At 55.7% G+C, this 22,937-nt stretch overlaps 2 protein-coding genes across 2 annotated transcripts; both read left to right on the forward strand.

Moving 5' to 3' along the window:
- Window positions 1-2,817: 2,817 nt before the first annotated feature.
- HIC2 (HIC ZBTB transcriptional repressor 2) lies at window positions 2,818-7,232 on the forward strand. Its single transcript, XM_054592879.1, has 2 exons — window positions 2,818-2,900; window positions 4,567-7,232. The coding sequence occupies exons 1-2, from the start codon at window positions 2,875-2,877 to the stop codon at window positions 6,389-6,391; spliced, it is 1,851 nt and encodes a 616-aa protein (XP_054448854.1). The 5' UTR covers window positions 2,818-2,874; the 3' UTR covers window positions 6,392-7,232.
- A 9,802-nt stretch (window positions 7,233-17,034) lies between these two features.
- On the forward strand, window positions 17,035-19,411 carry TMEM191C (transmembrane protein 191C). Its single transcript, XM_054592724.1, has 10 exons — window positions 17,035-17,195; window positions 17,461-17,584; window positions 17,748-17,798; window positions 17,930-18,007; window positions 18,165-18,221; window positions 18,350-18,409; window positions 18,569-18,633; window positions 18,713-18,785; window positions 19,043-19,083; window positions 19,204-19,411. Exons 1-10 carry the CDS (start codon window positions 17,041-17,043, stop codon window positions 19,409-19,411), a joined length of 912 nt encoding a protein of 303 aa, XP_054448699.1. The 5' UTR covers window positions 17,035-17,040.
- Window positions 19,412-22,937: the final 3,526 nt, after the last annotated feature.

Raw genomic sequence — 22,937 nt, forward strand, 5'->3', positions numbered from 1 at the left:
GGTTGCTCAGGGGATGGGGGCACACCTGAGGGGTGCTTTTAGCTTAGGTCTTCGACTGCCTCCTCGAGACAGGGAGGAGCCTGAAGGGACAGGGATCTTCTGCCATGGTCACTCTGACCTCGTGAGCTACTTCCCCTTGTGCCAAGGGGCTCATGAGGCTGAACTGCTACCCTTGGGAGCAGGGTGTCGCTTCTGTAGCCACAGATGACATGTTCCTCCACACCGCTGGCCCCAGCCTTTCTGCCTCATGGGGTAGAGAGAGGTGAGCAGTGGGGCCGGGTGTTGGGGCAGAGGCTTCGTGTGCAAAGATGAGAGTGGGGGAGGTGCAGAGCACACAGTTTCCCTCCCTCTGGCCTCCCTCACCCCTCCGCTGGCCCTGCCAGCTCCCCCCTGCCCGACCTCCCGGAGTGCCAGGGGCCCAGAAGCCATGTGAGCAGCCGCCAGTGCGGGTGTTGAGCATTCTGTAAACAAGGACCTCTGGAAGGTGACTCCGGTCGTCAGCGGTCTTCAGCCTCGTCTCTGTTCATTCCCCCACACCTTTTGTGTTCACAAGAGGGCAGAGCTGGCCCCCAGGGACTTGAGTTCCTGCCCTTCCCTGCCAGGGTCAGTCCACCTGGGGATAGCTACCCACCTACCTGCAACGGGCCAGGTGTAGGCCCCAGGGGAAGAACCGGACAGTCCTGGCCCTGGTCCTGGATTTCCTGGAGCCAGTGTTGTTGTTGGGCACCTGGCCTGAGCTGGGCGTGGGATCCTTGGGGCTGACAGGCACACTGCCTGGGCCCGCTGCCTGGAGGTGAATGAGGTGGTAGTCCTCGTTCCAACCTATAGTGGGCTTCTGCCAGGGCTGAGCACCACCAGACCCAGTGGCGCATGTCCCCACAGCCATGTTCCTACTAACCCGGCAAAAGGCCCTCTCCCTTTCTTCCCCCTTTCCTCCCCCTGGCCCAGGCTGCGGCCTCTCCAGGATGGGGGCTTGCTGTTCCCACACCTGGCGGTCAGTGTGAGGGCAGAAGCCTCTGGCTGTCTTCACTTTGCTGGGAAGAGAAGAGCAGTGCTTCTTTGGCCCTTCAGCAGGGGGCACCACCTTGCCTGTGGCAAAGTTGCTTTGTTGTTTACAGACACAGTGGGGGCCCACACTTGGCCCAGTCTGGGATGGGTGGGTGGCTGGCAGGGCAGCGTCACACAGGTGACTGCTGGGGCTCCACCCAGTGGAGGGTGCAGCCAGGCGGGCTCTGCCCTTTTGTGCTGAGCATCCCTGTGGGGAAGTCAGGCACCAGAGCTGTCACGGCTGACCCAGCCCAGGAAACTTTGATCCATCACTTGGCTGTCCCCATGCTAGCGAAGTGCCTGGTGTGGCTGGGCAACAGGTACCCACAGAGAGCCCTGAGTCCTGTTCTGTCACCCACCCCCTGACCCGGCCAGTAGTTGTTGGCCTGATCTCTGATGAGGGTGAGGAGCCCCAGTTGCAGGGTCTGGCACGTGCTGAAGCTGGGCAGATGCTTTGCTTGGCATCTTCGGTTGTCCTGAGGTCCAGAGAGGAGTAAACAGGGTTGCACAAGCTTTGCGGTGGGCTGTGTGGCAAGTGTATGGTCATCCGTGCCTTCCTGTCTGTTCCTACAGACAGCAGCGTTGCAGTGGCCTCTGCCCTCCTTCCCAGGGCTGAGCTCAGCTCTGTTCCACCAGTTGTCTCTGGCCTCAGGCTCTGTCCCACTGGTCGACTCTGACCTCATGGCAGGGGGAAGCCTGGACTCCACACAGGTATTAAATGTGGATGCTTCAGGAAGCTGGACCTACAGAGCTGGTTATGCTGCCCTCTGGGCCATCGGTGGGATACTGGACTGGCTACCCGGACCGAGCGAGTGCCCCTCCCCCAGGCCACCTCTGTGAGAGGGGAGTTGTTCTAGGGGCCAGAGAGACAGCTGGCAGGCTGGAGTTGAGGCCTCCCAGCCATCCGCACCCCCGGGTCTGGTCACATTCCTGAGGGACCTGCTGAGCCTCCCTGGCCCTGGGGGCGGGGGAAGGACAGGCAGGGATGGGCTCCAGGCTCCTGCAGGCCTCCTCCCCCACCCTGGCTCCATTCCAAGGGAGCCCAGGTCTTCCGGAGTGGTGTACAAGGAGCCAGGATCTCAGGACCCCCGTCTCTTGTGACCTGGGGGCGGTTGGGGCAGAGGGAGCCCTCCCGCATCTGCTAGCAGCTGCCAGTGGCTTTTGGCAGGCTGGTATTGAAAGGCCGAGCTTTCGAAAACTACAAGAGGAGGCCATGTGGTCAGGCTGGGCTGGGCAGGAGTGGGCTGGGCCCTCTGGGCAGGGAGGGGACAAGAGCAGATCTAGAAGGGAAGGAGGCAGGAGAGGCAAAAGCGGTTGAGACTGGTTCTTATAAATAGCCCACTGCACCAGTGCCTCCAATTTTGACCTTTTGTTATGTAAATGTGGCCAGCCTGGGAAGGGCCTTGCCCAGGCCTCCTGCTGCCACACCCGCCATGAATTGTGTGCCTGTCCTGGCTTCCCAGGCCTAGGTGGCCCTCAGTACCCTGAAGCCCTGGGGTGGGAGGAGGGTGCAGTGTCTTCGAGCTCCCTAGACCTGCCACCTTTCTTACCTGCCACAGGGCCTGTCTTCAGGGCACTGTGGCCACTGTCTCCTTCCTAGCTAGCTGCCCCTGGCATCTCAGCCAGAAAAGCCCCCTGACCTTGGGAACAAGGGCTTCAGGGCTACCAGGAACCTTCTACTTCACTGTCCTGTCCCTTCCTCCGTCCCTAGAGCATGGCTGTCTGGGTGACCATGTCCATCTTCTCCTCTCCAGGTGACTAGGCATTGATGCACCCCCAAGGGAGGCCACGCGCTCAAGGAGGCCACCCCCACTGGCTGCTGCTCACATGGTTTCTGGGCCCCTGGCACTCCGGTAGGTCAGGGAGGGGGGCTGGCAGGGCCAGAGGAGGGGTGAGGGAGGCCTGGGGGAGCCAGGACTTTGTCCACCTGCTCCTTCTCCTGGGGGCTGTCTGGGAGGCCCGCAGAGCCCTGCCGCTCTCAGCCTGTGTCCAGCCGCAGCCCTTTGTGTGCCTGCAGCACCGAGCAGCACCAAGCAGCACCAAGCAGCACCAAGGGGAGGCTGGGGCCCACTGTCCTTGGTTGAGGGAGGAGGGGCTGCCGTGGGCTCACAGGCTCTTGGAGGATGGGACCTCCTGTCCTCCCCAGTCCCTTTGACAGGCTCAGAGTACCAGGCATCCTGGGTCCTGGCAGAGCTGACCTTGCATTTCCCTAGGGCCAGGTATCCCGGCCAGGGAAGCCATGCCTTAGGCTCTTTGTCCCTGCCTGGCTGGCTGTGGGGCAGAGAGTAGGGGAGGGTTGGTTCCCATGGAACCTGGACTCCCAGCCTCTGAGTCCCAGATGAGCAGCCTGGCAGGGCCAGGCTGGCCCACAAGTGTTTGCTGCCTCCTGCTGTCAGCCCTGGGTGCAGCCTGACCCCAACTTGTGTTCACAGTAAGCTCTGAGGGCACCTCTGGGGTGGGGGTGTTTGCTATGGTTTTATTTATTTTTTAATCTTTGCAAACAAGGGCACGTGTGTAGCAAGGTGGGGAGCATTTGTGTTTCAGGGAGGCAGGGGGTGGGTACAGTCACTCACTGGGGTGAGCAGGTGGCGATCACACTGCCACACAGCCAGCCTCCAGGGTTCCTGATGAGGCCAGAGGCTTCTGCATGTTTAGTACTTAATGATGTCAGTTAGTGTCCTGTGCCACTCTGTCGAGGCCAGCTAGCTGTCTTTCCCATGTTGAGACCTGCTGCCTTGCCCAGAAAGGACCCAGGGCCCGACAGTGCCAGGGACTTGGCTGGCACATTTTCTGCCCAGCATCCAGAGACCCAGACCAGGAAGTGCTCTGTGCCCTCCCAGGGGCAAAGCACTTGTGGGTTGGGGGCTAGTGAGGGATGGCCTGTGGGCTACAGTGTCTTACTGTCAAGTGACATTGGCAAATCTGAAAGCTTGGGAAGCCTCTAGGGTTGTTTTAAGAGGTCCCCACTGTAGAGCAGAGGTCACAGACTGGAGGCTGCATATTTGATTTGGCCCATGTGGCATTTAAGAGCCTTTGTTTAGCACTGGGAGATTTCACCTAAAAATCTGGATTTCTAGCTTGTCCTCAAAGCTGTGTAGCTGTATGTTCAGGGAGATGGCCCTCCCAGCCCCTCAGTCCCTGCCACTTTCCAGCACACACAGTCCTCTGCTGGTCATTTTTAGGTCCCTTGTGGGCATGTGGTTGACTTTGTTTAGTGTGGAGATGGTCCCTGGGCTGTGGAGTCAAGTTCAGTCCCAGTTTCTCTACTTGGCACTGAGTGATTTTCATTGTCCTGCTTCCGTTTTCTCATCAGAACAAATGGGGTCAGTGCCCCTTCTCTGGCAGTTTTGAGTCCCAGGTGATGAGTGTGAGTTCCCGTCTTGTGTACTGTGGCTGAGGAGGTGGCCAGTGGCCAGGTCAGCTCCAAGGCCTCTCTGTGTGACACTGTCCCCCGAGGCCCGGAGCCCTTGCACGAGGGTCCTGGTCAGCTGACTCTTGGATGCCTGTTCTTGTTCACAGGTGGTACGCGTGGGCAGGGCGTGGGGACATGGGGCCCGACATGGAGCTGCCCAGCCACTCGAAGCAGCTCCTGCTGCAGCTGAACCAGCAGAGGACAAAGGGCTTCCTATGTGATGTCATCATCATGGTGGAGAACTCCATTTTCCGGGCCCACAAGAATGTCCTGGCTGCCAGCAGCATTTACTTCAAGTCCCTGGTCCTGCACGACAACCTCATCAACCTGGACACAGACATGGTCAGCTCCACAGTGTTTCAGCAGATCCTGGACTTCATCTACACGGGCAAGCTGCTGCCCAGCGACCAGCCAGCTGAGCCCAACTTCAGCACTCTCCTCACTGCCGCCAGCTACCTCCAGCTGCCCGAGTTGGCAGCCCTCTGCCGCCGCAAGCTCAAGCGAGCCGGCAAGCCCTTTGGCTCTGGACGGGTGGGAGCCGCTGGCATGGGGCGAACCCCTCGCAGCCAGCGGCTGTCCACAGGTTCCGTCATCCAGGCTCGGTACCCGGGGCTCATGGATGGGCGCAAGGGGGCCCATTCCTCCCAGGACCTCCCCCAGGCCAAAGGCTCAGATGATGAGCTCTTCCTCGGCAGCTCCAACCAGGAGAGCGCACTTGGCCTGGCCCGGGCTGTCTGTCCAGCCAGTGGGGAGGCCGGCCTGGGCAGCTGCAGCACCAATGGGAGCAGTGGGGGGTGCGAGCAGGAGCTGGGCTTGGACCTGTCCAAGAAGAGCCCCCCCTTGCCCCCTGCCACCCCTGGCCCCCCCCTTACCCCTGATGACCCGGCCCAGCTGAGTGACAGTCAGCACGGCTCACCCCTCTCGGCCTCTGCCCCTCCCATTGCCAACAGTGCCTCTTACGCTGAGCTGGGGGGCACCCCCAGCGAGCCCATGGATCTGGAGGGGGCTGAGGACAACCACCTGAGCCTGTTGGAGGGGCCCAGTGGGCAGTCCCGGAAGAGCCTCCGCCACTCAGCCCGCAAGAAGGAGTGGAGCAAAAAGGAGCCCATGGCAAGTTCCCCCTTTGAGCGGAGGGAAATGGGGCCCAAGGGCCCCTGCCCAGGGGAAGAGAGTGAGGGGCTTGGGGACAGGGTTCCCAATGGCATCCTGGCCAACAGTGTAGCAGGGGGTGGCCCCAGTGGGCCCTACGGAGAGCCCCCATACCCCTGCAAGGAGGAAGAGGAGAATGGCAAGGACGGAAGCGAGGACAGTGGGCAGAGCGGGAGTGAGGGGGGCAGCGGCCACGCCAGTGCCCACTACATGTACCGGCAAGAGGGCTATGAGACAGTGTCCTATGGGGACAACCTATATGTGTGCATCCCCTGCGCCAAAGGCTTCCCCAGCTCTGAGCAGCTCAATGCCCACGTGGAGACTCACACGGAGGAGGAGCTGTTCATCAAGGAGGAGGGCGCCTACGATACGGGCAGTGGGGGCGCTGAGGAGGAGGCTGAGGACCTGTCCGCGCCCAGTGCAGCCTACACAGCCGAGCCCCGGCCCTTCAAGTGCTCAGTCTGTGAGAAGACCTACAAGGACCCGGCCACCCTGAGACAGCATGAGAAGACGCACTGGCTGACGCGGCCCTTCCCCTGCAACATCTGCGGCAAGATGTTCACGCAGCGTGGCACCATGACACGCCACATGCGCAGCCACCTGGGCCTGAAGCCCTTCGCCTGCGATGAGTGTGGCATGCGCTTCACCCGCCAGTACCGCCTGACAGAGCACATGCGCGTGCACTCAGGTGAGAAGCCCTATGAGTGCCAGCTCTGCGGGGGCAAGTTCACTCAGCAGCGCAACCTCATCAGCCACCTGCGCATGCACACCTCCCCCTCCTAGAAGCCAAAGACCTTCTCTGGCCTGTGGGCGCCCTCTGCAGACTCGCCCCCGGGAACAACGGAAGGAAGAAGCAAGGAGGCCGGGTGGGCGGACCCGGACCCCAAATCCAGCAGGGGTGGCTCCTGGTGGCACCTCCAGCCAGCCCCCCCACCCAGAGCTTTAATCCACAGTCTGTACCAAGGGAAGAGAGCAGAGGAAGGCTGGGTCCCGAGCCCCAAAGGTATTGTGGGTGTGCGTTCTACCTCCGGATCCTGCCTGGGCCCCTGGCTCCCCGAACAGGGCTGCCACAGGGCCTGTGGGAGTGGGTCATGGGGACCTGGCCTTGCAGGTCAGGTCTGAGCAGAGGGGAGTGGGTACCTTCCTCTGCGCTGGGAGGATCAGGGCTGCCTGTGGCCAGGGGCAGTGTCCCTACACGCACGAGTAATAGTCTGTGTGCGGGCCACCTTGGCTCTAAGGGGAGCAGCGCTGGGTGAGCAGTGCTGGGCAGCAGTGGACGGAGCCCTCCCTCCTCGAGCCAGGGGGCCCCCACCGCCTACCTCTCCACAACTAAAGAGCCCTCTGGGCCTGTGTTGCTGTTATTCCTACTGATCTGTTCCTTTTTTCTTTATGAGATTTGTTTTTTAAACCAAAACCAACAAAGTTTATTTTCCTCCCGGCCCCTTGGGGCTGAGCCTGGGTCTGCAGACTGAATGTATGGGGCAGTCGCCCCTCCCGCCCTGGCTGCAGGCTGCGGGGCGCCCACCCCTCCAGGCCCCAGAAGCCCTTCTTGGCCAAAGGCTTCCCTGGGCCCCGAGCCCCACCTCGGCTGCCTCAGGAGAGAGAGTGCTTTTCCTATAGTTTCCCAGGAATCTTCTTTGTTTAGAGGTACTTGTTTTTTATTAAGAGAAAAACCAGTGTAACGTTTATGTGAATGTTTGAACTGGAAGGTCTGGGGTTCGAGGGGGGAGGGGGGAGGCTGGACTGGGTGCCAGGGCCGTCGGTACTCTTGTTTTCCTTTTCTTTGTGTGTGTGGTATGCGCAGTGTGTGTGGACAGATGTTGCGCTTTCCTTCTTCCTTACTTGTCAAGGTGGAGAGACTTCTGACCTTTTGCTACCTCTTGAAATTCATGAAGAACAGTAAGTTGGTGACTGGCAGTTGAGGCCGTGACACTTTTGTTTTCCTCTTGTTAGTGCACACAGGCGTTCAAGTGCACAGCCCTGGGCCCCACCACGCACACCACGTGCTCAGAGAGGCTTCTGCAGCTTCGGAGTCTTCAGGCTCGTGTGTGGGTTTTCTCCTGAGCACAGGGCTAGCCGTGGCCACCCTGAGGGTGTCTGAGTGTGTTGTTGAGAGCCAGGGAGCCCATACACCACCAGTCTGGGCCCAGGCGAGGGTGTGAGTGCTCCAGCCCCATGGGAACCCGGTACTAGGCAACGGGGAGATCAGAGCCAACTATTTGCAGCTCCCTGCCAGGACCAGGATGAGGTGGAAGTGAGCCCCCCCTCCATCCTGTCCCTGGGCCTGCAAGAGCCGAGCTTGGGAAAGCAGCAGCCCTGTCTAGCCATTGCGAGTAGGTGCTACCAGGATGCAGGTGTGGGGAAGGGCTGACCAAAGTGCTAACGGACCCCCTGGGGGACAGGGCGGGGCCCTGCCCTGTGTGGGCCTCGTTCTAAGCAGTCCTGGCCCACTCACTCTGTCCCAAGGCTGGCTGCCACCTGTTGGCTCAGCCCTGCCTCGCCCCTCATGCCCCTCACCTTGGGTTTTCTCTGCTGGCCTCAGACACCTCCATGGGGCCAGAGCCTGGCTCAAAAGGCCAGGCTGAGGTTGCTGAAGTTGGCTCCACTGTCCTCAGCCGACTGGAGCCACAGTACTGGGCCAGCGGCTTTATCTTCTTCATTTTGCTTAGTGTTTTTGCTTTTTTTTTTTTCTTTCTACTTTAAGTTCAGACCAAAAAATTCTGGAGTCATCCCCTATCCCTACCCCTCACCCTTCCAGAGACCCTCCAGCTAAAAACAGAGCCTGAGTTCAGGGACCTGAGTGGTGAACGGTGTGTTCGGGAGTGAGGGCTCCTGAGTGAGCCCTCATGTGGCGCCCCTAGCCTGGAGCCGCTCTTCTTCCCTTTGGGTGGGAAGAGGAGGACTGGGCTCAGCGGCTCTTGTTCCAGCAGGTCAGTGAGGGGCAGGGCCTGCCGCAGGCCCCCCACTCTCCCTACCCCCACCCCACTCCATCAGCACTTAAGCCACATGACACAAAGTCTGTACTGCACGGGAGGTGTGCACACGCCCGGCCTGTGTGTGGCCTCCCGAGCTGTGGGCAGCCGCAAACATGAGGTGTCTTGTGAAAGTAGGTGATTCATTTGCAGAGCTTCAGGGACTGGGCGCAAAGGCCCCTCACTCAACGATGTTCGTGCGACATAGTATTGTACCCACCTGAGTATTGTATCGAGCCTTTTCTGTATTTTAACAAGAAAGCAAAACACTAGTTTCCTATTTAAGATTTTAAGGGTTTGTGGGGGGGGCGGGGGTGACGCAACACTTGGTTTTGTTTTCTTTCTCCTTGGATTCACGTGGAGTGTGCTTGCGAGTGTGTGCGTGGAGATGCGTAAAGAGCCTCACAAGGAATTAGGCCGTTGGAGGCCCAGGGCGGCTTACAGTTCTCTGCTTTAGTCACTTAATTTCTGAATGTTTCGGAGAAACAGGAAACAGAAAATAGCAGATGTCATGTAGGAAGGAGGATAAACAACAACAAAAAGAAAAAAGAAAAAAAAAGCTCATACCCAAATTCACAAACCTATTTTTTAAACCAAAGCACATTTTGAATGAGTATGGAACCTCAGCGGGCTCAGAAAAAAAAGATACTAATATATTTATCTCATTGTTTACATAAACTTTTACAGTTTCAGACCTCAGCAGCTGTAAGGCCAGTCCCAGTGAGTCCCCACCTTCCGCTGGAGCTCCCAGGCAGAGGGGCAGCTATGGGCCCTGGACAGGTGTGGAGGCCCCAGGTTCACCGGAGCCGCCTTTCCAAGCCCCGCTGGCCACCAAAGAGCTTGGGCCAGTGCTGACTGGCCCCCAGGCCTCCTGGCAGTCCTGGCCAACTGGCGCAGCAGGGGTGGCCGGTGGCTCTGACCACTGGACCCAAATCTGGGCTTGGGCCTCGGGATGGCGGTGAGCCTCCCCACATGCTGCTCTGCCCGAGATCCTGGGGTGGGTTGATGTGAGGGTCCCTCTGAAGCCAAAAAGCCAGGACCTTTGCACGTCCATTGATTCTGGCTAGTCCCTGTCCCTGGGGACCCCACCCCCCCACCTCCGGCCAGCAGTTGAGGGGCTTACTGGGCTGGTCCTTACCAACACAGACGGTGCAAACACTCTGAACAGTGTTGTTTTTGTATCAATATGTTTGTGCAGTGATGAATGTATTTATTTCTCAGACTTGGGGCGAGCGAGGGGCAGGCCGGGCTCTGCTACCGCACGCTCCTGCCAGACCGAGCCACCGCAAGGGCTCGTCCAGGATTGCAAAAAAGAAAAGATGAACCTTTAAGTAAATAAGAATCTCAGAGACTCGCAGCATAGCCATACACCTCAGCCTGTGAAATGAACAATCCGGACCCGGACTGACTTCCAGAACCTCACGCAGCTGTGTGTGTCCTTTCCTGTTAGCCACCATTTGGGGGCGCTGGGCTGTCCCCTGCCCCCACCCCGTCAGTATTCACTGGACTTGACCAAGTGCAGGAGTGCGATCTGGGCTGGCTGGCTGGGCGGGCAGACCCCAGCCGCCCTCCCCACAGCCATCCTGAGTTGGGGTGAGGCCTGGGCAGCCGGGAGGGCAGGGCTCAGGGAAGAGGTCACTGCATCTGTGCTTTCCCCTTGGCTCAGGGGACAAAAGCAGAGGCGCCAGGCCTTAGGAGAACGAATGAGGGGTCTCAGCCCTGCCATGCCCCATGAAGGGACCAAGGCCCTTGCTCTTCCCCAGAGTCGCGTTGGGGCAGAGTTCTTGAACCTGTGAATCCGATGCCAGGAGTGAGGGGATGGAGAGGGACCTAACCAGAGCCTCAGTCTGACATTCCAAATCAGGGGGTGGGTGTGCACTGTGGGAATTGAGGCTGCCCAGTATCCCCCAGCTTCAGTCACCCCACTTCAGTTTTCTACCGGGAACCCCTCCCCCTACCTCACCTTGCTATTTATTGCTGTAATTTATTGACCTCAAAAATGCTGCATAACAGACCTCACTCGGGGCAGGGAGGATCCCCAGGGCTCCCCCCCCTCCACTTGGCGGGGCCCCGTGGGGCCAGGTGCTGAGGGGAGTCTCTCTGTACCCTACCCATCACTTGCTTTCCCCCTCCCCCCTTGGGGGACCCAGGTTGGGCACTGGCCCATTCATAAATACCTCGAGGGGGAGGGGGAGGGATGGGGTTATAGTTTTGTTTAATTGGAACTGGAAGAGGGATCATGTCCTACTTTATGTCCTTCCCGGAAAGGGGGAGGGACACTGTGATCGCACTCCTGTACTGGCCACCGCCGCTGTCAGTCATCACATTGAGTTCACTTTCCTTGAGAGTTTGGATTAATTCAGGTCAGAGCTGCAAGTACGCAGCCCTCAAGTGTCATAGAAAAGCAATTCACCGACGACTGATCTCTCCATTCAGAAGCGTGCAGTCTTAATGTACAGTGATGAGAAACTGTTATTTTATGATCTTTTCATTAAAAGCTTGATTGAAAACTCTTTGGTTGGGCCTCTCTGTACTGTGGCTCTTCTTGCTGAAAATGGCAAACTGCTTTCCTTTCTCTGTCTAGCACTTCCAAGACCCAGGGAGGGTGGGAGCTGGATGGGCACCTGCCCATCACCATCCTAAAGGCAAGTTTCAGATGGGGCTATGGGACCTCACTTGGTAGAGTGTGCCTCCCAGGGTGGGGCACTGGCCCAGGAACCAGCCATCTGGGGGTGGCATCTTGGGCAGTGTTGGCCTCAGTTGGCTGATGCACTGTAGGGAGTAGTGGATGTGGAGATGGGGTGTGGACTCGGTGCCTGGGTGAGGGGATATGTGGCTTGTGCCCAGGACCTCCTGCTGGAGCAGCAGAGTTGAGCTGGGGCAGGGTGGCAGCTTTCATGTCCACTGATGCTTCCTGCTTGGCCTTGGGGTCGAGAATGATGGGAGGAGGAAAAGAGAATAATGTCTCCGGGGACAGTCATTTCCGGGAGGACTGTTCCTTCCAGTCGCCAGGAGGGGATCCCAGGATGTTTGAAGATGAGGAGGAGGAGGAGGAGTGGGGATGGGGCCTGGAGGGCAGTCAGCGTAGGCCTGACCCCATGGAGGGAGGGGAGCCGTGGCTTTCACTAGTGCTGAGCTAGCCATGGTGCTTCTAACAGAAGGGACCGTGGCGAGGGCTTTATGCCAGACTTGCCTGGAGCTTAGCACCAGCGCCTTGAAGAATAGTCAAGAGAAGGGTGAAAGGTGAGATGAAATACTCTATTGCAGCTTGAGCCCAAGCCAGGATGAGGATCAGGAGCCATTCTTAGGTTAAAGTTGTAAACACTGTTTCCTTTCATAAAGTGTTTTGTTTAAAACATGGTTCTTTCCAAAAGCCATTTGAGGAGATTGGCTTCTACCAACTCCTATGTAGTGGAGAATGTTTGGACCAAAAAAAAGGAGCAGCCGTAGGAAAAAATTACTCTGCTGCCATGCGACCAAAAATTGTGATTGAGTGTCACAGTTGGCTCTGTGTGCCCTGCTGTCAAAAAAAAAAGCCGTTCCTATCATCAGGCCGGAAGAAGTATCCCTGATGCCAAATGTTTCAAGAACTGTTTCCCACAGGCCTTTCTGTGAGGACATTTTCTAAACTGTACAGCAAAAGTAGATGATGGGTCTTTTTAATGAAAATTTTAATTCATTTTTAGAGAGGGGAAAGAGGGAGAGAAATATTGATCAGTTGCTGCTTGCATGTGCCCAACCAGGGTTGAACCTAACAACCCAAGCACGTGCCCCGACCTGGAATCAACCAGCAGCGTCTTGCTTTGCGGAATGATGCCCAACCCACGGAGCCACTGGGCAGGGGCCGTAGAGGGGGCTTTTGATGGCTCCTTCTCAAAACCTGGTAAGAGCCACAGCATGCTATTGAAAGCTCTCAGAGGCGCTGCAGAGTGTTACCGGTGGTGGTTCTGCCTCTGGGGGGCTGTTCAGTAACATGCATACCTGCACTGACAACCTTTCTAGAATCAGAACATTTGGACATGTGAGACCTAGGCTTCAGTGGCCCAAGCATCCCACCTATGCTGTCCAGTCAACTAACACAGGCCAGATTTGGCCCTGCAGCCCAGGGCCTGGGGGAGGAAGATGCCACCTGGGAGCGGGCAGGACCCCTCCTGTCCTAACCTGCATGTACTGTGCACCGAAGGGGGAGGCCACTGAGTGGCTAGCTGGGGAAGACGGTCACTCAGGCTGAGATGGCTCATACAGTCTCGCTGGGGACCTCGTGTATGGAGAATGAAGGTCACGGGTTACCTTGCTGAGTGCAGCCAGCGGGTGGCGCAGGGAGAACCAAGAATTGACTTGCCTGAGGGGCTGAGACTAAAGGAAGCTTTGCTGCTCCATTGGTTTTTGCCTCACCCCATTTGAGTAGGGGAGAGACTCCAGGGCAGGGAGGGGACTTTTAACGCGGGGGGGGGGTTCCTTCCTCCCTTAGGTGACCCTCGGTGTTGGGACTATCTCTCCATCTCCCCAGAGTGAGCCTGGCTTCAGGAGAGTCCCCGTGGCGTTCCCGGGCAGGATGAGCTGAAGAGAGGGTTGGCTCCCTCAGAAGGGGCATCCTGTCTGCTGGGAAACCCAGGTACACACAAAGGAGAGTGTAGGAAAGCCCTTCATCTGATCTTCAGGAGTGGCTGCTCCGTCACTGAGTCTCTAACAGTAAAAATGGGCTCGCGCTGGCTTCTGAACCGGGAGGTTGCTGGTTCGATCCCTGGTCAGCGCACATGCCCAGCAGGGCACATGCTTGGGTTGCAGGCCAGGTCCCTGTTGGGGTGTGCAAGAGGCAAATGATTGATGTTTCCCTCCCTTCCCCTCTCTCTAAAAATAAAATCTTAAACAAAGGGTTCTACGTGAGGAAGAGCTATGACAGAAATTGGTCAAGTAGGACCACAAAGACCAAGGTCAGGAAAAGTGAAGACCAAGCAATGATTCAAGGGAGGGCTGTCCCATGCATGCAGACCGGCATATGAAGAGCACTGAGGCATTAAACTGTGATTTATTTGTATAGGGAATTAAAATGGAGTTCACTTTGGTTATAGGGGAAAAACAGCAAGAGGCTAGGAGCGGGGCAGGACCAAACATTGGGGGGCTTCGCATGCCATGCGAAAGAAGTTGGGACTTTGGATTTTATTCTTTAAGTGAATGGGTTTTTGTTGTTGCTTAAAGCCACGTAACCCTTTTGATCAAATAGTTGCTTATGTGGCAGCATCTCTATTATTTGATATGCTAATTAAATATTTTTCTATTGTACAGAATTTAAATTTCAAATACAAAAAAAAGGGGGTTCTACACAAGAGGTACAGATTTTATAATTGTTCTTTTATTCAACAGAGCATCATATAGATGTTCTCACAAGACTGCAATAAACATGAAATTACTGCATTCTGCCACAAAGACCGGGGAGTGCATGGCCTTGTGCCTGGATGGACTCCGCAGCTGCCCGCGGGGCGGAGGGCTGGGGGATGTGCCAGGAAGTCGGGGACCCACAAATGTGGGACCAAGGTGCTGGCTTTACAGGGGTTCACTCTAAATCTCTCACCTTCTCTATAAGTTTGAACATTTTCTTAAATTAAAATTTTAAAATTCATAAAAGTTGGGGACAAAGCTACCTATCTGTGGTAGGCTATTTATTTATAATCAACTAATTTCAAAAGTACCAAGACATTAAGAAATCTCTAGGGTGGTGCAGGGGGGTCATTCAGCTGACACTCCCCCCGCTTCCTTATTCTGAGTGGCCTGCAGTGGGATGGCCTGAGTCAGGCCGGTATCTCCCTAATGGATGCCTGGGAAGCTGACATGGTCACACGGGGAGAAGACATTGCACAACCCAGCCTGGGAGAGGAGGACATTGAACTAGAGTCCTGAAGAAGGGGCAGAACTGGGCCACACAGGCTGACGGGGAAGAAAGGCAAGTGCTGTTGTGGGGGTGGGTGGATGGGATGTGGGGAAGCAAAGGCAGGGCTGCTGCAGGAATCAGACCCCAGTGGCTGCTCCCTGGCAGGGCTTGAAGCCACTAAGGCCAGGACTGTTTGTTTCCATGACTACTGTCACCCACACCTCATCCCCTTCACCTCCAGGCCACTGAGGGGAGGCAGCTCAGGTTTCACAGCAGCACAATTAGCACAGCGGCTGCAGAGATTTTCCCTGTCCAGATGGGGGTGTAGGGGTGGGTGGGGAGGAGCTAGGCTGCCCCAAGGGACACCCCTACCCTGTGGGCATCCCCAGAAGCACCCATCAGCTCATCCTCCACAGCTGTATGACCTTTAGAAATGAACTGAGTCTGTTTCAAAGTGACGAAAGTTGAAATAAGATTTGTAGGATTGGACAGAAATGCTTGTTCCCCCAGCAGATCACTGAAGAGTGGAAAGTGTCCCTTTTTCCTTTTTATTTTATTTTTTCAAAATATCTATTTATTTACTTTTAGAGAGAGGGGAAGGGAGGGAGAAAGAAACACCAATGTGTGGCTGCCTCTCACGCGCTCCCACCAGGGACCCAGCCTGCAATGCAGGCATGTGCTCCGACTGGGAATCAAACCGGCAACCCTCTGGGTCGCAGGCCAGCACCCGACCCGCTGAGCCACCCCAGCCAGGGCTATTCTTCCTTTCTAATAGACTAACTTAACATAAGGGATATTTTGCAATTCTGATACAGTTGCCAACAAGTACTTGAGAAATTTGACAGGGCAGCTCTACAGTTTATCTGGATGAGAAATGATTGATCCTAAGTGGCCCTGTGCTGATGAAGAATAGTACCTGCTCCCTGCCCAACTGGAAGGAGCAACAGCAACAAGCAGACACTTCCCCCAGAAAACCTGTCCTGCTGAGGGTGGTCCATATTACAGCCTGTCCGTGGGAATGAAATCCATGGGGACCTTGAATTAGTGCAGACTCCAGGGATGATGTACGGGTGCTCGATGGTTGGGAAAAATGAGCATCAGATGTAGGTCTCTGGATTCAGATCAATGTGAGTTTCAATTCAAGGGTGGTGGGCCTCTGGGGACGCACGCACACTCATGTCCCTCTGTAAACTGAGGGCCTATGTGCCACATCCTTGGGGATTTAAGGATTGAAGGAGTTCATTGAATCGTGCCTGGAGAGATGGACATTGAGAACGTGCAGCACCTAACCACCTCCATCCTTATCCCTGTGCCACCTTGGGTTTACTTTTGACCTCTGGGGATGGATTCCAATGCGAGACGCCAGGAATAAAGTTATCCTGCCCCCAGTGGCCTGCTTTCTGCCGGGTGTCCCATTCATATGAGTACCAGACTTTTGCTGCAGACAAAACACAGCACCCCCTAAACTCAGTGGTGTAAGACAAGAGCCATTTTATGTGCTCTTTACTCTCCTGGGTCAGCAACATGGGTCAGGCTGGGCCAGGCTCGGTTGGGCAGTTCTGCAGCTCTTGCCTGCGGTCTACAGTCATCGCAGGACTGTCCAGGGCTGTGTGGTCAGAGCCAGCTGCCAGCCCACCAGGCTTCTTCCCTTGGTTCTAAGAGGAAAAGAGGGGCTGAAGGGCTCTAAGGCCCAGCCTCACAAATCACTTCTGCTTCCTAATGGTCAGAGCAAGACACGAGGGTGAGCCCAGACCAACGGGCTGGGAAACAGGGTCCACCTTCTGATGGCAGGACTGCAGAAAATGTATGGTCGTTTTCAATCTACTGTAAGAAACCTTGCCCCTGGCTGGTGTGGCTCAGTGGACTGAGTGCCGGCCGATGAACGAAAGGGTCGCTGGTTTGATTCCCAGTCAGGGCACATGTGAGGCAACCACACACCGATGGTTCTCTCTCTCCCTCTCTTCCCATTCTGTCACCCATTTATTACATTTGCCCTTCCTATCTTTTTGTTCCAAGTGTACTGTTTTTAAGTAAGATATAATTACATAGTGTTCTGTGGGATGCACTCAGGTACTCGACCTTCAATCAAGATAGAGGACGTTGCTGTCACCAGGTGTCTTTTGATAAGCAAAAATCCCTAAACTTTATATAATCAAATTCATTCACTTTCTCTCTCAAAGACTGCTTGCTCTGTCTTGCTTAAGAAATCTTTCATCACACCAAAGTCACAAGCCTTCTCCATGTAAGTCTTTGATCCTCCTGGGGTTACGTTTTAGCATGTGAAGTAGAGATCTACTTCTATTTCTCTTTTTATCATGAGCTACTTTTCCCAGCACCATTTGTCAGTGGCGAGCCCTCCCAGCCTCCGCCCCGTCCCGTCCCTCCCTATCGGTTCCGTTCCCATTGGCTGGTGGCTGTCAAAGGAAGGAGTATGTGCCCTAGTGGTCCCAGGACAGATGAAGGAAAATCTACGGGAAGCTTCTTCCTAAAAGGGCCCTGCGCCGAGGCGCCCCCTACCGCTCATTGTGACGCACGCGGGCGCCGGTCCCCGAGACCGGCGGCGGCGGCGGCGGGGCAGAGTCGCGGGAGCCATGTCCGAGGCGCAAGAGCTCATGCTGCAGCTGCAGAAGGACAACCGCGACGGGCGCCTGAGGAAGCAGGAGCTGGAGGAGCTGGTGCGCGGGCTCGAGGCCGAGAGCGAGAGCCTCACCGGGCGCCTGCAGGACCTGCGCGAGCGCGAGCGCAGGTGTGCGGGGAGCGCGACTCCACTCGGTCCTGCGGGCGGCCGCACCCGGGGCTTCGTGTAGCGTCCCGGCCGACCCGTCGGCCACTATGCCCTGCCCGGCCCGAACCTCTGCTTTAGGTTGTTGGGACCGGGGCGATCTATTCAGGGGACGCTCCTGAGGGGAGGAGGGTGGAGTCGGCGCGCGGCGACCCGACGTGGGCTTCCTCGCCCTACTCATGGCTGGGTCTTCCCTCGGGCCGCGGGAGCCTCCGTTTTCCCTCTGCAGCCTGCAGCGGAGGCGAAGCCAGGCGACGCGGGCGCTGCGGGGGGAGGCGCGCGAGGCAGCGCGGGAGCGCGCGGAGAGGGCGCGCGTGCTGCTGGAGGCAGCGGAGCGGCGCAAGCGGGACGTGGTGGGGACAGGGCCCTGAACGGGGCGGTGCCTCCGGGCGGTGCGGGTGGGGAGGACCAGCCCTGGAGAGGGCGGGGTCGTGGGTGGGGCGGGGAAGGCGGCGAGGGCGGCGGAGGGGGCAACCCTTCGGATAGGCTCGGACGCTCCCTCGATTCTGTCCGCAGGAGCAACGTAGCCGGCAGCTGCAGGAGCAGTGGGAAGAGCTGTCAAGTCAGGTACGTTCAGGAAAGGCCATTTCTTCCTTCCCCTAGGAGGTTCCACTCAGGTCCCCGTCCCTGTTTCTGTCCTGTACCCCCCTCCCAGTACGTCCCTCGCAAACCCCGCCCTCACAAAGCTCCACCCCCAGCTATTTTACTACGGAAGGGACCAACTGAGCCGGCAGCGCGCGGAGCAGCAACTCGGGACCCAACTGCTAGCGTTGCAGGTGCTTGGCAGGGCCCTGAGGGCTGGAGCAGCGACGCGGGCGGGGCCGTGACGGGGAGCTGGGGTGGGGTGGGGTCCTGACGGCCAGGGGCGCGGCCCTGAGGCGCGGCGGGATACTGGGCGGCTGGGCTCCTGACAATCCTCGGATCCAATGAAAGAAACAACTGGAGTTGCTGGAGGCCAAGCACGCGATGCAGGCGGAGGGCCTGCGGCAGGTGAGGGCGGAGCCGGGTCTGAGGGGCTGGGCTGGCTTCGGGTGTGGGTGGAGGCTGGGCCGGTGCAGGGGGGTGGCCGGCGGTGGGAATGTCCTCCCTGAGTCTAATCGAGGCTCCCCGCACCCTAGGGCGCACAGCGGACGGAGGAGGCCTGGGCCAGCTTCCAGGAGCAGAGCGGAGTCCTGCAGGTGCCGCCCCCTCTACCTTGAGAGCCACTCACCTCTGAGTCCCCTGCGGCCTCTCTCCCTCCTCCCCAGAGCGGCGGCGGCCCGCCTCCCGCTCCGTCCCTACTCCACCGACGCCTGGCCCAGACGCACTGGCCGGAGACCTCACTCCCACCCCTGCAGGAGCTGCAGGGGAAAGTGATGGAGGCGGCGGCTGCGCTGGATGCCTCGCGAGGCAGCCCGGAACTGTAAGGGATGAGGACTGTTGGGTGTGGCGGGGCGACTGTGGCCGGGGCCGATGGGCCTTATCGACGCCTGTTCCCGCAGTTGCAACTCTCAGCCACGCCGGGTGCAGGATTGCGCGGGGTCCCTCATGGAGGAGGTGGCCAAGGCCGAGTGTGTGAGCGCGTACTCGGGCGGGGAGGGCTGGAGTCAGGGCCGCCGCCACCGCGGCTCGCCCCCCGCCAGATCTGCGGTCCACCTCACACCCAGGGGGTTCCGCCGCCCCGCGAGGAACCCCCCGTTCGACGGGCCCGCCCCTACAAGGACCCCAGCTTCGCGGGGGACTGGTCCCCCCCGACTCCCGCCCCTTCCGCGGGGCACCGCGCCGCTCTCCCGCGGCGGGCGCAGAGCTGGACGCCACTCCTCTCCCCTCAGAAGAAGCGGCTGTTCTGTGGCGCGGGCGCGACGGGCGTCAAGTGAGCAGAGGGGCGGCGGCGGCGGGAACGCCGGGCTCGGGTCGGCCCCCTCAGCCCGCCCGCACACCTACCCTGCGGGATGCGGCCGGTTTGTCCGTCCGTGCGTCCTTCGGTCCGCAGGTTGTGGACGCTGAGCGCGCTGCACGTGCTGCTGCTGCTGCTCCCGCTCGGCTTTCTGGCGCTGGCGCTGCTCTACCTGGTGCTGGTCAACCCCGGAGCCTTCCGCCGCGCGCTTCGGCGCCTCGTCTCGGAGTCCGCCTTCCGCCGCCTGCGCTACACGCTGTCCCCGCTGCTCGAGCTGCGCGCGCGCGGGTTGCTGCCCTCCTAGGACTCATCACGTCGGCCACGGTCGCCTGCACCTCTGTCTCCCGTGTCATTTCTGGGTGTCTGGAGGGGAGTCAAGGGGAGACGCCTGAGGGGGGGGTCGTGAGTCTCTCAGGGCCTGGCGGCCGGTTCTAATGCGTCGGTCGTCCTCAGGGAGCGCGGGGCCTTCCAGGTGGACTTTACGTCTCGAGAGGCTGTGGCGGGCGCCGCGCAGCAAGGGGGCGGCCGGCCCGGGGCCTCTGGCGTGGGTGGGGCGCGCCTTCGCCGGGCGCTCGCTCCCGGACGCGGCCGGGCGGCCTGGCGGGGAGGCCCCTTTAGTGCGTACGGCCCGCGCTGCTGCCCTGGGGCCCGCTGGGAAGTTGGTCTGAATCTTATTGTTAAACTTGCCCTTTTTTCTTTTTCTTCCACCTGCTAGTGAGCCTGGGGCCGTGGCGGAAATTGGGGAGGGAGCTGGTCGGTGAGGTCTGCTTGGTGGTCTTCGTCCGTTAGCCCTGTGGTGCAGCGGTCGCTCGAGACCCCCGCGGCGTCCGCCTGTCGGTGCTCCCGAGCTGGGTGCTCCGCGTGGGCTTCCACGTCCGTGTTCGCGACTGCGGTCGTCCCGGGGCATCGTCTTTTTTGTTTATGTGAAGTGTTCTGTTCAGTGGCAATGATGAGCCTTGGTTCCATTTTGTCTGATTCAAATACTGCTCTAATTTTATTTCTTTTCTTTTTTTTTTTTAGTAGTGAAATTGTTCTATGATTGCCTTGTACACACAGGTGTTTTTGCTGTGGCCTTTAAGCAATCATTTTCTTACTGATTTGTATTCTCTTTTTGGGTTTTTTTTTTTTTATAGAATGCTGTGTTTCAAATTTTATCAAATTTAAGAATTGTGCAGTGTCCTGAAGAAATCCATTTTTGCCTGGAAGTCATAAAGACATTCTTATACTCCAAATACTTTTTTAATTGATGTAAATATTTTGTTTTTCCATTCATCTATCGGTACGTACTTGGGTTTATGATGAGAGCATCTCTTTGAATTTTCATAGGCATTTTAGACTCAGCCTGTCCCTTTCCATAAAACAGACTGGGATTTTGATTATACTCAATTTAGAGGCCAGTTTGCGGATAATATACGTTTTCGAATCTTCTAACACGATGTCGCTCTCCATTTTTTAATTTCCCTCAGGAATGGTTTGTATTTTTTAGTGTAGAAGACTTGTGCATTTTTACATTTATCCCTAGGTATTTGATGTTTTTGGATGCTATTGTAAACGGTGTAGATTTTTAAAGATTTTATTTATCTATTTTTAGAGAGAGGGAAAGAGGGAGAAAAGCAAGTGGTTCCCTCCTGTGCTTGCCCCGCCCCCGCGCCCCGAAACGCAAACCCGCAACCCAGGCACGTGCTGGGACCTGGAATCTAACCCCTGGCTGTTCGCTTTCTGAGATGGCGCCCACCCAAGTACCAGGCAGGGCGGTACAGATTTTTTAAAATTTCATCTTCCAACTGTTCATTGCTAGCATATAGAAAAACACTGATTTTTGTATAGTAACCTTTTATAGTGTGGTAACCCCACACTTCCTTACCATTCTTTGATCTTTTCTGTACATTCCTTAGGATTCTGTAGACAATTTTATTATCTGTGAAACAGTTCAATTTCCCATCCAGTCTTTCTATATCCATGAAAGGGATATTGCTCTATAATTTTATTTTCTTGGAATGTCTTTGTCTTAATATCAGGGCTATGCTGCCTTCATAAAAAATGAATTGGGAAGTGTTCTATTTTCTGAGAGGTAACATTGTCATTATTTCTTCCTTAGATGTTTAGACCAGTGATTTTCAACTTTTTCATCTCAGGGCACACATAAACTAATTACTAAAATTGTGTGGCACGCCAAAATATTTTTTCCTGATCTGACCAAAAATAGGTATAATTTTGATTCATTCACGCCAGACAGCTAATGTTGTATCAGCTGCTGTCATTTTTTAATTTGACATAAGGGAAAGGAGGTCAGTGCCCCTGACTGAATAGTCAGGTATTACATGTTCTAAAAATTCTTGGGGCACACCGGTTGAAAATCACTGGTTTACACTCATTTTAGCTTTATGATGAAAATTATAATATATAGAATATAACTATATTACATATAATTATTATTATACCTTAATAATTTTTTCTTACCACAGAAAACTATTAACTGTATTGTAAATATCTTCCCAGGACTTAGCATGCCTTCCTTTCATATAGTGCAAATTAATTTTTTCCCTTTCCTTGTCTGTTTCCTAAGATCAAGACATTCTCTTCTGTACTTTCTTCTAAAATTCTTTAAAGTTTACTTTTAAGATGTGGTTCAGCTCTACAGTCCCCCTGGAAATGATTATGTCAGATATGGGGTAGGTGGTTAAGATTCTTTTCTTTTTTTCTGTGCTGATATACAGTTGACACAATACCATTATTGAAAAGCCCATCTTTCTCCTGCTGCCCTGCATGTCTCTATGTTTGTGGGTGGGTTCCTGGACTTTATCTCTTTGTTATTTATTTATTCATCTTTCCTGGCACCAGTAAGCAACATTGTCTCAATTACTGTAGTTTCAGGATAAGTGTTGACATGTAGGTTTGCTGGTCCTCAAGATGGAAATAGCTGTATTTTCACCTCTGCATTCCCATATAAATTTTGGACTTGCCAATTCCATTACACATCCTTCTAGGATTTTGATGATCATTTGCAGTGAAACTACAGACCAGTTTGGGGAGAACAAACATCTTCTTTCAGTCCATGAATACATTACCCTGTTTAGATCTTTCAACATTTGTAGCTTTCAATGTTTCTTATGAATCTTTCATTAGACTTATTTCTTGGTATGTTTTGGTTTGCAGTTGCAAATGGTACTGTTTTAATTTCACTTTCTTTTGTGTTGTGAAATAGACACGCACACATGACTTTTATATATTCACCCATATCCTATAACCTTGACTACATGTCACATTTATAAATTATTTTGGGTTTTTAGGTACACAAATGCCACTTCTGAGTTTTGTTTCTTCTAGATTTTTAAACTGTTTCTTGGGCCTCTGGTACTGAGTACTGAAGAGAAGTGAAGCAGGCCCATGTATACATACCCCTCTCCTTACCTGGGGGGCACAGCTTTCAGTATTTCACCTGCAAGAGTGATGGGTTTTTGGCAGATCCTCGCATCCAGGAAGTTCCTGGTCTTTCAGGAATGGCTTTGTTGCCATTGCGCCCCATCCTGAGTGCAGACCAGGCTCCGCTAACAAGCTCCTCTAAGGCATCAGGCTCTTTCTTGGGTCCGTCTTTTGTCTCCCATGTCATCAAAATAGGAACTTGGTTGTTCTTAAGATTTTTTATTTCATTTTTTTAGTCTTTAAGACCTTATTTTCTTGTCAGTTCATGGATTTAGATTTTCTCTCCAGTAGTGTTTCTAATTTTTCAAGATAATTTGCCACATTGCCAGAAATCTTGTACATAGTATTAGATTGATGTTCTTTTTAAAGCCAATTTGACAAGCTTCCTTTCAAGTATTGAGGTCGGA

Source organism: Pteronotus mesoamericanus, unplaced genomic scaffold (genome assembly GCF_021234165.1).
Source record: "Pteronotus mesoamericanus isolate MK-2021 breed Mesoamerican mustached bat unplaced genomic scaffold, CSHL_Meso_final scaffold_371, whole genome shotgun sequence".
Lineage (NCBI taxonomy): Eukaryota > Metazoa > Chordata > Mammalia > Chiroptera > Mormoopidae > Pteronotus > Pteronotus mesoamericanus.